Genomic DNA, 16,413 nt, shown 5'->3' with positions numbered 1-16,413 from the left:
GGAAGTAGCCCAAGAAATAGTGGATGCATTAGTGATAATTTTTCAAAACTCGTTAGATTCTGGACTAGTTCCTGAGGATTGGAGGGTGGCTAATGTAACTCCACTTTTTAAAAAAGGAGGGAGAGAGAAACCGGGGAATTATAGACCAGTTAGCCTAACGTCGGTGGTGGGGAAACTGCTGGAGTCAGTTATCAAAGATGTGATAACAGCACATTTGGAAAGCGGTGAAATGATCGGACAAAGTCAGCATGGATTTGTGAAAGGAAAATCATGTCTGACGAATCTCATGGAATTTTTTGAGGATGTAACTAGTAGAGTGGATAGGGGAGAACCAGTGGATGTGGTATATTTGGATTTTCAGAAGGCTTTTGACAAGGTCCCACACAGGAGATTAGTGTGCAAACTTAAAGCACACGGTATTGGGGGTAAGGTATTGGTGTGGGTGGAGAATTGGTTAGCAGACAGGAAGCAAAGAGTGGGAATAAACGGGACCTTTTCAGAATGGCAGGCGGTGACTAGTAGGGTACCGCAAGGCTCAGTGCTGGGACCCCAGTTGTTTACAATATATATTAATGACTTGGATGAGGGAATTAAATGCAGCATCTCCAAGTTTGCAGATGTCACGAAGCTGGGTGGCAGTGTTAGCTGTGAGGAGGATGCTAAGAGGATGCAGGGTGACTTGGATAGGTTGGGTGAGTGGGCAAATTCATGGCAGATGCAATTTAATGTGGATAAATGTGAAGTTATCCACTTTGGTGGCAAAAATAGGAAAACAGATTATTATCTGAATGGTGGCCGATTAGGAAAAGGGGAGGTGCAACGAGACCTGGGTGTCATTATACACCAGTCATTGAAAGTGGGCATGCAGGTACAGCAGGCAGTGAAAAAGGCAAATGGTATGCTGGCATTTATTGCCAGAGGATTCGAGTACAGGAGCAGGGAGGTACTACTGCAGTTGTACAAGGCCTTGGTGAGACCACACCTGGAGTATTGTGTGCAGTTTTGGTCCCCTAATCTGAAGAAAGACATCCTTGCCATAGAGGGAGTACAAAGAAGGTTCACCAGATTGATTCCTGGGATGGCAGGACTTTCATATGAAGAAAGACTGGATGAACTGGGCTTGTACTCGTTGGAATTTAGAAGATTGAGGGGGAATCTGATTGAAACGTATAAGATCCTAAAGGGATTGGACAGGCTAGATGCAGGAAGATTGTTCCCGATGTTGGGGAAGTCCAGAACGAGGGGTCACAGTTTGAGGATAGAGGGGAAGCCTTTTAGGACCGAGATTAGGAAAAACTTCTTAACACAGAGAGTGGTGAATCTGTGGAATTCTCTGCCACAGGAAACAGTTGAGGCCAGTTCATTGGCTATATTTAAGAGGGAGTTAGATATGGCCCTTGTGGCTACGGGGGTCAGGGGGTATGGAGGGAAGGCTGGGGCAGTGTTCTGAGTTGGATGATCAGCCATGATCATAATAAATGGCGGTGCAGGCTCAAAGGGCCGAATGGCCTACTCCTGCACCTATTTTCTATGTTTCTAAGTTGAGGCCACTTTACTGAATGGTGGAAGAGACAAAGAGGTGACGAGACAATGTAACTCTTGCTATGTTCTTGCCCGGGGCGGAATACCATTTTCAGAGCATGTGACCAAATTGGCAATAATCTTCTAAGAAATTCTCAACCGATGTTGAGCAAAGATTTTCATGGAATAATGAATAACAATAATTATGGACAGTTTTATATTAAAAAAAAGTGATTCCTGTTCAAAGTACATATGTCATCATATACTACTTTGAGATTTATTTTCCTGTAGGCCTTCACAGTAAAACAAAGGAATGCAATAGAATCAATGAAAACTATGCAAAGCCTGAATCAATCACTGTGCAAAAGACAAACTCTGCAACTTAGAAAGCAAACCAAATAATAATAAATAAATAATATTGAGCATGAGTTGCATAGTAGTTGAAAGTGAATCCGTAGGTTGTAAAATCAGTTCAGTGTTGAGGTGAGTTAAGTTATTATGCTGGTTCAGGAGTCTGATGGTTGAAAGGTAATAAACGTTCCTGAACCTGGTGGTATAGGACCCAAGAACTCTGTACCTCCTTCCAGTTGGCAGCAGCAAGAAGAGAGTATGGCCCGCAGTGTGGAGGCCCTTAATAATGGACACTGCTTTTCTGTGGCAGTATTCCTTGTGCTCAATGGTGAGAAGCCTACTTTTTGTAGGCTTCTCTGTTCAAGGGCATTGATATTTCCATACCATGCCATGATACAACCAGTCAGGATACTCTCCACTGTAGATCTATGTAAGTTTGTCAAAGTTTATGACATGCCAAATCAGCACAAACTTCTAAGAAAGAGGAAGCACTGTTGTCCCCTCTTTGTAATGGCATATACGTGCTAGTTTCAGGATAGATCCCCTAATGATGACTAGCTCATGGACTTCCAGAATCCTCCACCTGTAGTCAGTAATCAGCTCTTTGGTTTTGCTGGCAATGAGAGAGGTTGTTGTTATGGCATAATTCAGCCAGATTTTCAGTCTCTATCCAAATGCCGATTCGTCAGCACATTTGATTTTGGCCAACAACAGCAGTGTTGCCAGCAAACTAAAATATGGCCTTGGAGCTGTACTTAGCTTCACAATCATAGTATAAAGCAAGCAGCACAGGGGGCTAGGCACACAGACTTGATGGAGCCTGCTGAGATATTGTTGCTAATCCGAATTGACTGGGGTCTGCAAGTAAGGATATCAAGGATCCAGTTACTCAAGGAAGTTTCAAGGCTGAGGACTTGGAGCTTAGTGATATGTTTCAAGGGAATGATAGTGTTGAATACTGAGCTGTAGTCAATGAAATCATGGTTATGCGTATTCTTATTTTACTATCAATAAAAGTATAAAGATTACAGATTGAAATGAAGCAATTAGTTTCCTATTATGGAAAAGTCTATGACAAGAGGACAAAGCCTCAGAATAGAGGGGTGCTATTTTAGAATGGAGATGAGGAATAATTTCTTTAGCCAGAAGGTGGTGAATCTGTGGAATTCTTTGCCACAGGCTGCTATGGAGGCCAAGTCTTTATGTATATTTAAGGCAGAGATTGATTCTTGATTGGTCAGGGCATGAAAAGATACGGGGAGAAAGCAGAAAATAGAGGCTGAGAGGAAAATTGGATCAGCCATGGTAAAATGACAAATGACCTAATTCTGCTCCTTTATCTTATGGTTTTATGGTCTATATTAGTAAGCCTTTTCAGAAATCAATATTGATCTTTTTAATTTGAAAAATAACTATTTCTAAATAGTACCATTATTGTAAATATTTAGTATCGAAATACTGATGTGTACAAACATGAGAAAATCTGCAGGCGCTGGCCCTAAATAGTCCTTCCAGGTGAGGCAGCACTTCACATGCGTGTCTGTTGGCATCATCTACTGTATCTAGTGCTCCTCGTGTGGGCTCCTATATATTGGTGAGACTTGACATAGATTTAGAGACTGCTTCGCCAAGCACCTCCATTCTATCTGCCACATAAAGCAGGATCTTCCATTGGCCATCCATTTCAATTCTGCTTCCCACTCACAATCCAACAAGGCCTCCTCTACTGCCAGGATGAGGCCACACTCAGGTGGGAGGAGCAACACTATGTTTCATCCAGGTAGCCTCCAACCTGTTGGCATGATCATCAATTTCTCAAACTTCTGGTAATGCCTGCCCCTTCCACCATTCACCATTCCCCATTCCTGTTTGCCTCTTTCACCTCATCTCCTCAACTACCCAGTACCTAACTTTTGTGGTCCACCCCTTCCATGGTCTTTGTCTTCTATCAGATTCCCCCTTTATCTCCTTCACCAATCAACTTCCATATCTATACTTCACCCTCCCCTGATTTCACCTATAACCTGCCACTTTGTACTTCATCCTCCCCTCACCTCACCTTCTTACTCTGACCTCTCCCCCTTCCTTTCCAGTCCTGTCAAAGGGTCTTGGCCTGAAGCATCGACTGTACTGTTTTCCATGGATGTTGCCTGGCCTGGTGAGTTCCTCTAGCATTTTATGCGCGTTGTCACTGATGTGTACATCAGGTCTGCAAGTATTTCAAAATATACTCATCCAATGTCATGTGTTCTCATCACTGTCTAGCTGGCACCAAGCCTGCGTGAGACATTTCCTATGAAAACATCTCACTGCCCTTTGGTTGTAAAAAGTCATTTGCTGTTTCAACTGGCAGCATGGATAATCATTATGTACTTTTTTACTATGGATGGGGTTTAAAGAATCGAGGGAAAGCGCTGCATGCTAAATGGCAACTAATTTTTTGCACAGGTAATCTTGAGAATGTGTCATAAATTCATCACCCATTTCATAGACGAAAGGTAGAAACTCAAGGTCAAGTTTCATAACTGCTTAAAAAGACTTTTATGTTAACAACTGTGGATATGGTGATGCAGTTAAGAACAGGCTTTGCCACGTGATCCCAGCACAAATCAGAGTCTGCACCATAACTGCTTTGCAGTGGAATGGCTTTGTCAAAGAGATGACCATCAGGAGCAAATGAAAATTAACCCATCCTGACATGATTTGCTTCTTCATACATCTGGACAAAGCTCTTTATTATGTCACATGGGAAGGGAATCAAGTGTTATCATCCATACTAAAATAAAAGGTATGGCCGACCTATACACAAAGTTAAGCAACAGCCAAAAAAAATAGCAAAAGCTCTTGGCTTCAAATTACATTTGCCTTCAGAAAATCAATCTGAATCTGTCAAGGTTGAACAAAAATATTTTTATGAACTACCTACATAGCCTACAATTAATGTGACTCGTTACCAAATTTTGCTGGTCACCATTTACAAAAATGTTACTATTCTCAATTCCTTCTCTGCTAAATACCCATACCAGGACCAGATACCCATAGAATTTCAAGATACAAAATAAATTATTTTAACACAGAAGGTTGCTCAGATACAAGTGTCCTTAAAAGGATGTAATGGAAGGTGAATGTTTAATAGGATTTTAAAGAAACCCAAGATTAATTTCTTTAATTTATATTGAGAGTTGGAATGCTAGTTCAACTTGACTCCAAGACTTCCATTTTCATTTCCTGATAACCAAGTGATAATTTTTTGTTAATTTAAATTATTACAAACCAAAATATATTTAAGAAAACCATATACTTAAATCACACCAGAAGAAAATCAAATTGCCGAAGTTTCAAGTAAGTAGTCTCCAAGCACATTATTTTACTTCAGCAGATCTCAGCTCAGGTCCAGTTAAAGAGCTGCCAGTGTCTAACAGCTTCTAAACACAATTAATAAAGTTCCAGCTCCCCTCCGGCCTCTGGATATCCTTGCTACTATTAAGTACAAAAACTTTCCCAAATTCTGAATATTCCACAGTAGATATATATAGCATTTCATTGCTGACTTCCATTCAACTCAAAAGACCACATTATAGCTACTACAAAAACAAAACTTTTTAATAAAACAATTTTAAATCTTCCTCCAAATAAAAATGGAACATCTTGTTAGTAAAATCACTTCCTGAAAGAGTACATCATCAAAATGGCTTAATCAGAAACCTAATCTTTCTACTATCAACAGGTCTTCACCAGGGGGTAGACAGTCTTAATTGGATGACGAATAACTAAGCATACTTCCTTTAAAGGAAATTTCACACAGCAAAGGAAACCACAAATTCTGGCGACTAGTAAACTCATTTTTGCTTCATAATGTGGAGGGGGAGGGGCCAGAAGCACAGAGGAAATGCAAAAACAGGCAGAAAACGGGATTTCCCTCAACTGCTATTAATGCAGCCCTCACCTGCATCTGCTCGATTTCCTGCACATCTGCCCTCGCCCCATGACCATGCACTCCAACATAAGGGGGATAGAGTTATGCCACCCCATAAGCCTCTGCATCCAACATATCATTCTCTACAACTTCCACCAACTTCAGTCGGATCCCATCAGGCGCTCACCTTCCCTTCCCCACTTTTCACAGGGATTGCTCTCTCAGCAACTCCCTCATCACTTCCTGGTGTCCAGACATTTTCATCCCTTTTCCCATTCCCACACTGGCATGTCGGCCCACAAACTCCTCTACTGCCGAGATGGCACGGTGCAGATGAGAAAAACACCTCATATTTGATTTTAATCTGCACCCTGAAGGCATCAACATCGATATATCTAACTTCTGGTAACCACTCCCCTGTCTCCTTTAACCTCTCCCCTTGTTTTCCCTCATTCCTCTGACCGCTTTATTCAGGATATGGCCATTACCCCCACCTTCCTCCCTCTTGCTCCCCACCTCATTCCCTTCCCCCCCCCACAGTCTACTGCTCTCTCCTTTCAGATTACATCTTGTTCAGCCCTTTGCCTATTCTACCTATCATTTCCCAGCTTCTCACACCATTGCAACTTACTCCCACCTACCCATTCCCTCTAACCTGGATTCACCATTCATCCACCAGCTTGGACTTCTACACCTTCCCTCACTCTTTATTCTGGCTTCTACACTCCCGAGTTCCTCCAGCACTTTTTTTTGTATTGCTCTCGACTTCCATCATCTGCAGTCTCTTGTGTATCCACAAAGCAAAGGAATTTCGTTTTCAGCATTTTCTAGTTTTATTTCAGATTTCCAGCATCTGCAGTCTTTTGCTATTCAATTTAAACACGTCATGAATATCCATAGTAATGTTTTGTTCAACATCTTAAATTTCATACTGTTATTTAAGGACAACTCGGCTTTCAATATTTTTTTCAGAAGGCCACTGAAAACAATCTTAATATTTTTAAGATTAGAATGAGTGGAATATTGTTCCAATAGTACCAATTTCTCATGGTATGAATGATAGTTAAGATTTCAATATTAGTTAAGACTTTGCTAGCTTTTTTAAACAACGGCAGAAAGGGGAATCAACTCCTCAATTAAGATCCACATTTCACTTGGCGACTCTTGCCTCACCCCTCCCCCTGCCTCTTCATACTGGCCAACTTTCCTCTAATTTTTCAGGGCAGATGAAATGACTTGTTCTAAAATGTAAATGTATTTCTCTACACAGGTGCTGCCTGTCCTGCTGAGTTCCTCTAGCAACTTGTTTTTTATTTCAGTCTATAGCACAATATTCATGTGGCTAGTCCATTTTAGCTTCTATTAAACCGGTTTATTTTCAGCAGAGTTACAAATGGAATTGAACATTGTGCCATCACAGATCTTCCCGCTGCCATTCAGTATTTGTGGATAGTTCCCCCCAGTTCACTCTTTCGTCTCTACCAATGTTCACAATCCTTTTCACCCATCTAACACATGCAATTCTATCTCCCATGCCACTTTTCAGACACTAACACAACTTCTAGGCAACACAGTAACTTTCTGTTTATTATGTGGTATTCAGTCTTCATACTGTGAAATCTAATTCTACAGAGTGACAACTCAGAGGTTCTAATTGCTGATCTCCATTTCCGGCCTCCTGCACTGATCCAACAGTATAACAGCACAACAGAAACCTACAGTATAAATTTACCAATTCAGTATATGACAGACTTCGTATTAAGTGCACCAATTACAGCTATCAGCCATTCACCTTACCTTTCACATTCCTAGCATCTAGCTTCCCTCCCTCACCTACACCCCCCCAACCTCAGATTTTATTCATCTGGGAATGACACCTTCCTCAAACGTAGCTTTTACCCTTCATAAGCATTTAACTCTGTCTGTCATCACTCACCTCACCAAGTTGCTCTGTCTTCCTAGTTTCACTCCACTGTTTTTTGTCAGTTTTGAATTAAATTTTAAACTTTACCCAGATCTAATAAAAAGATAACTGCCTGAAAAATAAATAATTTCTCACTCCACAGATACTACACGAGCAGTCTCCTCGTTTGCAGTGCTTTGTTTCTGGATTACTGGCAAATGCTTTTATTATAGTGGCAAAAGACATCTTCCATGTTACTCATAATTTTGAGTAGATCATTTGGATGGGAGTTAACCATAACTGGACCTCTCCTGCTTCTTATGTACATGATGTAAATATTATTAGCTATTATAACTGCACAGCAATAGCTAAGCTAGAAACAGAGCTAAATCTTCAGCAAAAATGCCGACTGGTCCCATGATCTTTTCTGTATCTTGCGCTCTCAACGACTGTTTGATATCAGATGCAGTTAGTTGATTGGATTAGACTGGCAGCTGTGACAAGGTCATTGGGAGAAAAAGCAATAGATAATCCACTTGTAACTTCCAGATAAAGATGGATGAAAATGCGTTAGCCTCATCTTTGGCAGATAGGGATATCCTTGGAATTGCCTGGTTCAATTAAATGTAATATGTCAAGCGACAAATTAAATTTCAAGAAGTTCAGTTGAACATAATAGAGAGCCAGGAACAAAGTACTTGGAAACAGTAATGATCAGGATTGGTTAAGATGATTTTGAACTAATTGTACTGCGAAATTAGCACACTTGCTATCAGTAGCCCTTTCTACAAGTGCAAATAAAACTCCCTTTTAAACTACAAAACAGAGGGCTAACCTACACTCCAGTCACTCTTTAATTCTACTCCAAGCTTGGCTATGCTTGGTAAGTAAAAAAGTTTGAGGAACAGCACTCAGTTTACAAACATTCACATACTATACTTCCTGGGTAAATGTTGGCTTCAGCAATTTCTAGCTAATAATAATTCTAGCTTAATTCTGAGTGGCATTTTCAAAGTGCCATTTTGTTCCTAATCCCAAATTGATTTGACCTACATGGCCTGTTTTACATTTCATTTTCCCAGCCTTTCTTCCCATCTGTGAGATGGTGTTGTGCTGTCTCATTCTCCACCACTTCCATTTCTGGTGAATAAAAACACAACTGTTTCTCACTGCACAGATGCTACCTGACTTGCACAGTTCAAGCATTTTTTATTCTTATAAGACCATTAAAAAAAACAGTAGCAGAATTAGGCCATTGGCCTATCGAGTCTGCCGTTTAAAAAAAACAGCAACTCAATCAATTATTAAGGCACAACTGAAACAGAATCAGGCAAAATATAACCTACCCTCTCAAACTGAACCTGTGAATGGATCCATAATCCACTCAAGAACCATTTAACATCTATTGTTCAAACAGGAAATATCCATGTTGTTTTGTTCAGCTAAAGCTACTTAACATCTGAGATGTGACATTTGACAATCTAAAAATGCAGGAAGTTTCTCCACCCAGAATACCAAAATCAGTGCCAAAGGAAATATATCAGAACCATTGTGCATTAGGGAAAAGTTAGCATCAGATTCTTAATGAATCTGAATTTTTTTAAAAATCAAGAATTACATTGGGCTTTACCTAAGTATTTATAAAACATGTAATTTTGATTTCATCTTTGCAAAATAAAGGATATAACCAATATGATATAATATTACTTTGCTTTAGTTTGCCCTTCAAAAGTTTACATTTGGAATGTGGATGGTTGCTTTAAAATAACACTAAGTGACCATGCTCAGGTATCTGAGAGCATCGGAAAAATCAGATCTAACACACACAAGATGCTGGAGGAACTCAGAAGGTTAAGCGGAAACTATGGAGGGGAATGAACAGTCAATGTTTTGGACCAAAACACTTCAAGATTTCATTGGAATTTGAGGTGATGAAAGTGAATGCAGCCACAAGAACAAAGATGATGCAGTTTCTAGTTTCTTTTAGTTTTTTCCCCTTGTGACTCCAGCTACAAGTGCATCAAATATGATGCAGACTCATTTATTTAGCCTGCTCTCATATCTTTAACAATCTTCTTCATTCGTCAATTTAATCCAATCTCAAGTTTCTGATTTCATAATCCAACTCCAAATCAGAATCCCTTCCAGGTATCTTATACTATCTTACTCTCCCCACAATTGCTACAGACAGTCTACTATCTAGATAGCCTCATTCTTTCTTAACTTAAAGCAATTACATTCACAGCTTTAGTACCAGATAGTTAGACAGACAGACAGACCAGCTGGTTGAGTGGTGCCACAACAAGTTTGCTCTCAACATCAACGGGACCACAAAATTTATTGTGGACTGCAGGAAGGGGAAGTCAGGAGAACTTATTGAAGGCTCAGCAGCTTGAAGTTCCTCAGTGACAACATCTCAGGGAATCTGTCCTGGGCCTAACACATTAATGCAATATCCGGGTAGCATTCAAGCAGATCTTTGCTCAGATTTTGAAGAGGTTTTGCACACAACCGAAGACCCTCGCAAATTTCTACAGTTGTATGGTGGAGAGCATTCTGACTGGTTGCATCACAGCCTGGTTTGGGGCTTCCAATGCAAAGGATCACAAAAGGCTGCAGAGGGTTGCTGCTCATGAACTCCATCATGGACACAAGCGTCTCCACCATCAAGAACATCTTTAAGAAGTGTTGCCTCAAGAAAACAACATCCATCATTAAATATCCTTACCATGCTGACAACACCACCTTCTCGTTCCAATCATTCGGGAGTTCGCACAGGAGCCTGAAGACACACACTCCATGTTTCAGAACAGTTTCATATCTAGAGGATTTTTTGTCTTTAAACTGTATTGCTGCTGTATAACAAATTTCCACATCATATCAGATTGTGATAATAAACCTCGTTCTCAACTGAGCAAAGCCCAGTATTAAATTAGATTTTTCTCATCTACTTTTCTCATAACACACAGCTTTCCCAGACAAAGTGCCTCCTACAATCTGCCTGGCATTGCTAGTCAAATAGATAGAACCTGACCATATCACTTTAACTAGAAATGCAGCAGGGATTCAAGGACCAATCAGATCACAAACTATGTTCAAGTATTTGTCATGTACCCAAAATCAAGAATGTTAGCGATAAACTAGAGCTTTAGATACAATATCATTGTATTTTAAGTTTATGAAATGCACATTTCTCACTCTCCCCAAATTAATGCCCAAATGGAATGTTACAAACTAAAATCAGTTGATAAGGATCTGTGACACATGGATTGAGATAAGACATTGCTCAGTTCTGTCTCAAAATATCTCATGCTGGTCAGGGTTTTCTAAAGCTGCCAGCTTTGCCCCTCAACTCTAGCAGGAAAATGCTGCCCTTAGACTGCTGATATTACACTTTTAAAAGCTTCTCGATTGCCAGTCATCCCTTTGTCCGCAAAAAGTCCCTGCAGGACACCATAAAATTGGGCCTATCCCAGTTTAGGACTTAACTTATGGACCTCTCTTACCTTTCTCCATAACTATTTAAAAACTAACAGAATTATGGTCACTGGTCCCCAAGTTCTCCCAGACAAACATTTCAGTCACTTGTCCTACCTCATTCCCCAAGAGGTCATCCGAAAAATAGTCTTGCATACAATTCATACAGATCAATTCATTTCCATAGGGCATGGAGGTTGTACAATGGAAAATAATAACAGAGTGCAGAATAAAGTTTTATGGTACAAGAGAAAATGAAGTGCAGGTAGTCAGTAAGTGCAAGAACACAACAAGGTAGAATGTGAGGTCAAGAGACCACCTTGTCATACTGGGAAACATTCAATTGACTTATAACAGCAAGACAGTAGCTGTCTCTGAACCTAGTGATACATGCTTTAAGGCTTTAGTACTTCCTACCTAATGGTAGGGGAGAAGAAAGAGAATGCCCAGGGTGGGTGAGGTCTTTGATTATGCTGGTTGCTTTACTGAGGCAGTGAGAAGTATAGACAGGGTCCATGGAGGGGAGCCTAATGCCGTTATATGCTGAGCTGTGTCAAGAACTCTGCAGTTTCTTGCAGTCATGGGCAGAGCAGTACCAAGCTGTGATGCCTCCTGATCAAATACTTTCTATAGTGTATTTATAAAAATTGAGATTTTAAAAAAAAATGCGGAACTGGAGCCAAATTTGTAAAGAATACTTAATCACAGGATATAGGTTTAAATTAACAACTTTACCTAATTGCATAGGTAAAGGAGCTCCCAATAACGAGGTCAAATAAAACTGTTTTACAACTTTCAGTTCCAGGTCTACCCAAATTGGCCGATCACTCTTATCAACCCAGTATAACCAAAAAGACATATATCGCAGATTAACAGCCCAATAATACATTCTAAAATTAAAGATTATCTAAGATTAAACAGGATTGGGAAAAGGAACTTAATTTGACTTTTATGACGGAGGATTGGATGCGGATATTGAACTTGGTTAACTCTTCTTCAATTTGTGCTAGCCATTCATTGATTCAATTTAAAATTGTACATCGTTATCATTTGACGAAGGAGAGACTTTGTAAAATCTTTCCTGATGTTGATAGTCATTGTGATAGATGTAAAACTGAGATAGCTACACTGACACATATGTTTTGGTCTTGTTCTATATTGGAACAGTTCAGGAAGTCGGTTTTCTCAACAATTCTAAAGCACTTAAAATTAATTTACAAACTAATAAATTAACTGTGCTTTTTGGAATAGTTCCTCAAAATATTCATGGTATTTCTGCGTCTGACCAACATGTTATTGCATTTGTTACATTGATAGCTAGGAGAGCCATTTTGTTGAAGTGGAAGGATACATAAAAATTGAGGGTGAAAGTGGACATGCTAAATTTCTTTACTGAGGAAGTAGAGGTGACAGTGAGTTTCCTTGGTTGTGGCATCCATATGACTAGACCAGAATAGACTATTGGTGATGTTCACTCAGAAACTCTCAACCCTCAAACTCAACACCAACCCCTTCCTGAAGTCAATGATGAGCTCTTTTGTTCTGCTGACACTGACAGAAAGTGTATTGTTACGACACCTTATCACCAGGCTCTCCATCTCCTTCAACATATTATTTGAGATATTGTCTTCTATACTGGTAATATCAGCAAACTTGTAAATGGAATTAGAGCAGGATCTGTCTACATAGTCACGACTATACAGGGAGTAAAGTTGGGCGCTGAGGACACAGCTTTATTGAGGGCCAGTGTTGAGAATAATTGTGGTGGAGACATTGCTGCCTATCCTCACCAATTAGTGCCTTTCTTAGTGACTAACAATACTTTCTTGGGCATATTTAACAAATTTCACACTAGCCAAGCCTTTTGCAGCTATGAATAATCCAGTAAATATCAGGGAGGTTAAAATTTCCCATTAATACTACTCTAATATTCTATCTGTAATCTCTCTCTATACACCTGCTCCTCTAATTCCCATTGACTATTGGGGTGGGGGGGGGGAGGACTGTTACAACATAGTCCCATCAAGCTGAATATCCCCTGCTTTCTAATTTTATCCATATGGTCTCTCTGGATAAGATATTTCACAGGCATACTGTAGTATATAGACATGTTAGTAGTATCATGGTCAATCACCCCATAAATTGGAAATCATCCAATTTCAAACTGTAAGCAATATTATGATTTCACTCACAATGCTAGTTACAGCCAAGCAATTATCAATAACTTAACAACTACCATATAGATTACCTTTACATAAATGTTCCACAGGGCACAGAAAACTATTCTAATGTTAAGTTCCCATGTAATAAAGTCATTGCCCCACCTCAAAGATTTAAGACAAACGTGCCAAACAGAACAGACATCATTTATAAATTCAAAGAAACTAAAGAAATGTGGCCTGTCCCCTAAAACCCTCACTAATTTTTATAGATACATCGTAGAAAGCATTCTTCTAGGGTGCATCACAACCTGGTATGAAAGTTGTCCTGTCCAAAACCGAAAGAAGCTGCAGAAGATTGTGAACACGGTGCAGCACATCACACAAACCAATCTTCCGTCCTTGGACTCACTTTACACCGCACGCTGTCGGAGCAGTGCTGCCAGGATAATCAAGGACACGACCCACCGAGCCAACAGACTTTTCGTCCCTCTTCCCTCCAGGAGAAGGCTCAGGAGCTTGAAAACTCACACGGCCAGATTTGGGAAAAGCTTCTTTCCAACTGTGATAAGACTGCAGAACGGATCCTGACCCGGATCTGGGCCGTACCCTCCAAATATCCGGACCTGCCTCTCGTTTTTTTTTTTTTTTTGCGCTACCTTGCTTTCCATTTTTCTATTTTCTATTTATGATTTATAATTTAAATTTTTAATATTTACTAATTTTTACCATTTTTAATTATTTAACATTTGTAATCCAGGGAGCAGGAAGCGCAGAATCAAATATCGCTGTGATGATTGTACGTTCTAGTATGAATTGTTGGCGACAATAAAGTATAAAGTATAGTTAAATGAATGTGGCTACCCTGTCTGACCCAAACCCCTTTTCTCAGATATTACACCATTACAATTATCCACTGCAGTTAACTTTCAAAGTCAAATCAATATCCCACAAAATTAATTTCAGCCTGAGATGTTCTGAATGTTCCAATAGTGCCAAGTTTGCAGTGGTGTAATACAGCTCAAAAACAGGCCTCCTTGCACCCAGCTGATCTCTGCCAGTGTTTGTGCTACACAAAAAGACTAAATGCTAGAAACTGCAAAAAAAAATGCTGTAAACACTCAGCAAAGTCAGACAAACTTTGTGTAAACAGAAATGTCTCAGGTTCAAGATCCTTCATCAGAAGTGTTTCTAACATTCTGTTCCTTCCTCCACTCACTTTTTAAACCCCTTTCAAAACATCTTTGTGTCCTTTCTCATATCAACTTGAAATTAGAAACTTTAGACTGCTTTAAATAATGTAAAGCGAAACAGGAAAATAGGAAGACAAAGGCAGATTAAAAATAATTCATGTGCTTTGAATTTAAGAGGCAAAATGGAAAATATATCATGAGCTTCATCAAAATTATATGGCGTGAGAGAGTGAGGTCTATGCCCATTGGACAAAGCATAGTAATTAACTTGACACTATGACAGCTCAGTGTGTTCCAAATTTGTAGTTCAATTCTGGCACCGTGCTGGATGGAGTCTCTGTACGTTCTCCCCATGGAATGTGTGGGATTTCTCACGTCCTCCAGTTTTCTCCAAAGATGTACCAGATAGGTTAGTTGGTCACTGTAAATTGTCCCGTGATTAGGTTAGAGTTAGTTGGGTTTGTTGGGAGTTGCTAGGTTGGCATGGGGCCAGAAGGGCCTACTCCTCAGTGAATTGCTAAATAAATATGAAGTTCTCTTTAATCATGTCTCTTTTCAGGATCATAATATCCAGTTTAATGGAATTATTTCCTTTTTTTTAGCAGAGTCATCACAAATATCTAACACCGTCTATCACTAGGAATGATCCAACTTGAACCGTTTATACTCCTGGAGTTCAACGGTTTTGCTGATCTGAAAAGTACATTTGTTTGATTACTATCTTGCTTCAAATAGAATGGAGTTCCAATGACTCCTCTCTCAGTTGTCAATAAATTTTCATCTTTAGCCACAAGGTACATCTGTAGGCACTATTCAAGTGACAGGATAAATTTATCTCTTCATAGAGGTTTCAAAAAGGAATCTACCCTCAGTCAACAACCAAACATGGATAACCGACTTACTTCCTTTAATTCACAGGGATGTGAGCAGAACACTCTTAGCTAAAATTCATTTGTTGGGGAAATAAGCCCGAGATATTCAAGTATATGATTCAGGATTACATACTGCATATACTCCTCAACCTTTCCACCAGTTTCTCTTCAACAAGGTCTCTAATAACAAAATGACAATTAAATGATTTCCATTTTCAATATATTTTAAATTACTTACCCACAACCATCAATGTGAATTCAAATCCTCTCTTCACAGACTTTCTGTACACTTGATTAGGTAGGTTTGCAAACCCCACATATCCTTCAAGATTCTTTTGTTGCTATAACATAATTTAAAAAATTAGTTTCTGCAGCAGAAACAATGAATATAACACTGACATCAAAACAAACTCAGGAGTAGAGAGCCAAAACTTAAAATGACAATTCACATACAACACGCTGTGTCAAGAAAGCCAGACAACTTCACATCGAGTATGGTTGGAAAAAAAAAGGTCAGGTTTCAAATACTTACCGCTGTTGTAAACCCATAGGTCCAGAGTCCAGAGATGGTCATGAAACATCCATGTGGCACAGCGAGAATTGGAAATAAGATGCAGCATAATAACCAGCATCGTCACCAACAGCATGAAACAAAAAGAAAATGTTAGGCTTCAAATATAACTACTGTACATCACTTACTCCATATTTAAACATGTCAAAATCACTCATACATTTCAAATGTCTGGAAGTTATGTTGGAACTTTATAAAACTCTAGTTAAGCCCCACCTGGAGTATTGCATACAGTTCTAGTCACCCCATTATAGAAAAGGTGTTGAGGCTTTGGAGACAGTGCAGAAGATTCACCAGGATTCTGACTGGATTAGAGGGGGTTTACTCTGGAGCGTCAGAGGCTGAGGGGGGAGATCTGATAGAGCTTTATAAGATTATGAAATGCATAGATAGAGCAGGCAGACAGTATATTTTTCCCCAAGGTTTAAATATCTAATACCAGAGGGCATT

At 39.5% G+C, this 16,413-nt stretch overlaps 1 protein-coding gene across 1 annotated transcript in view; it reads right to left on the bottom strand.

The window, feature by feature from the left end:
* Positions 1-15,742, bottom strand: part of LOC140199149 (septin-7-like) — a 127,239-nt gene extending 111,497 nt beyond the window's left edge. The window contains 1 exon segment of the mRNA XM_072260757.1: positions 15,631-15,742. Within this exon segment, the coding sequence (XP_072116858.1) occupies positions 15,631-15,742 (112 nt within the window).
* Between the last annotated feature and the right edge of the window lie 671 nt (positions 15,743-16,413).

This window comes from Mobula birostris, chromosome 1, assembly GCF_030028105.1.
Source record: "Mobula birostris isolate sMobBir1 chromosome 1, sMobBir1.hap1, whole genome shotgun sequence".
NCBI lineage: Eukaryota > Metazoa > Chordata > Chondrichthyes > Myliobatiformes > Myliobatidae > Mobula > Mobula birostris.
The sequence above is the reverse complement of the archived record's forward strand: the minus strand, read 5'-3'. Positions and strand labels throughout refer to the sequence as shown.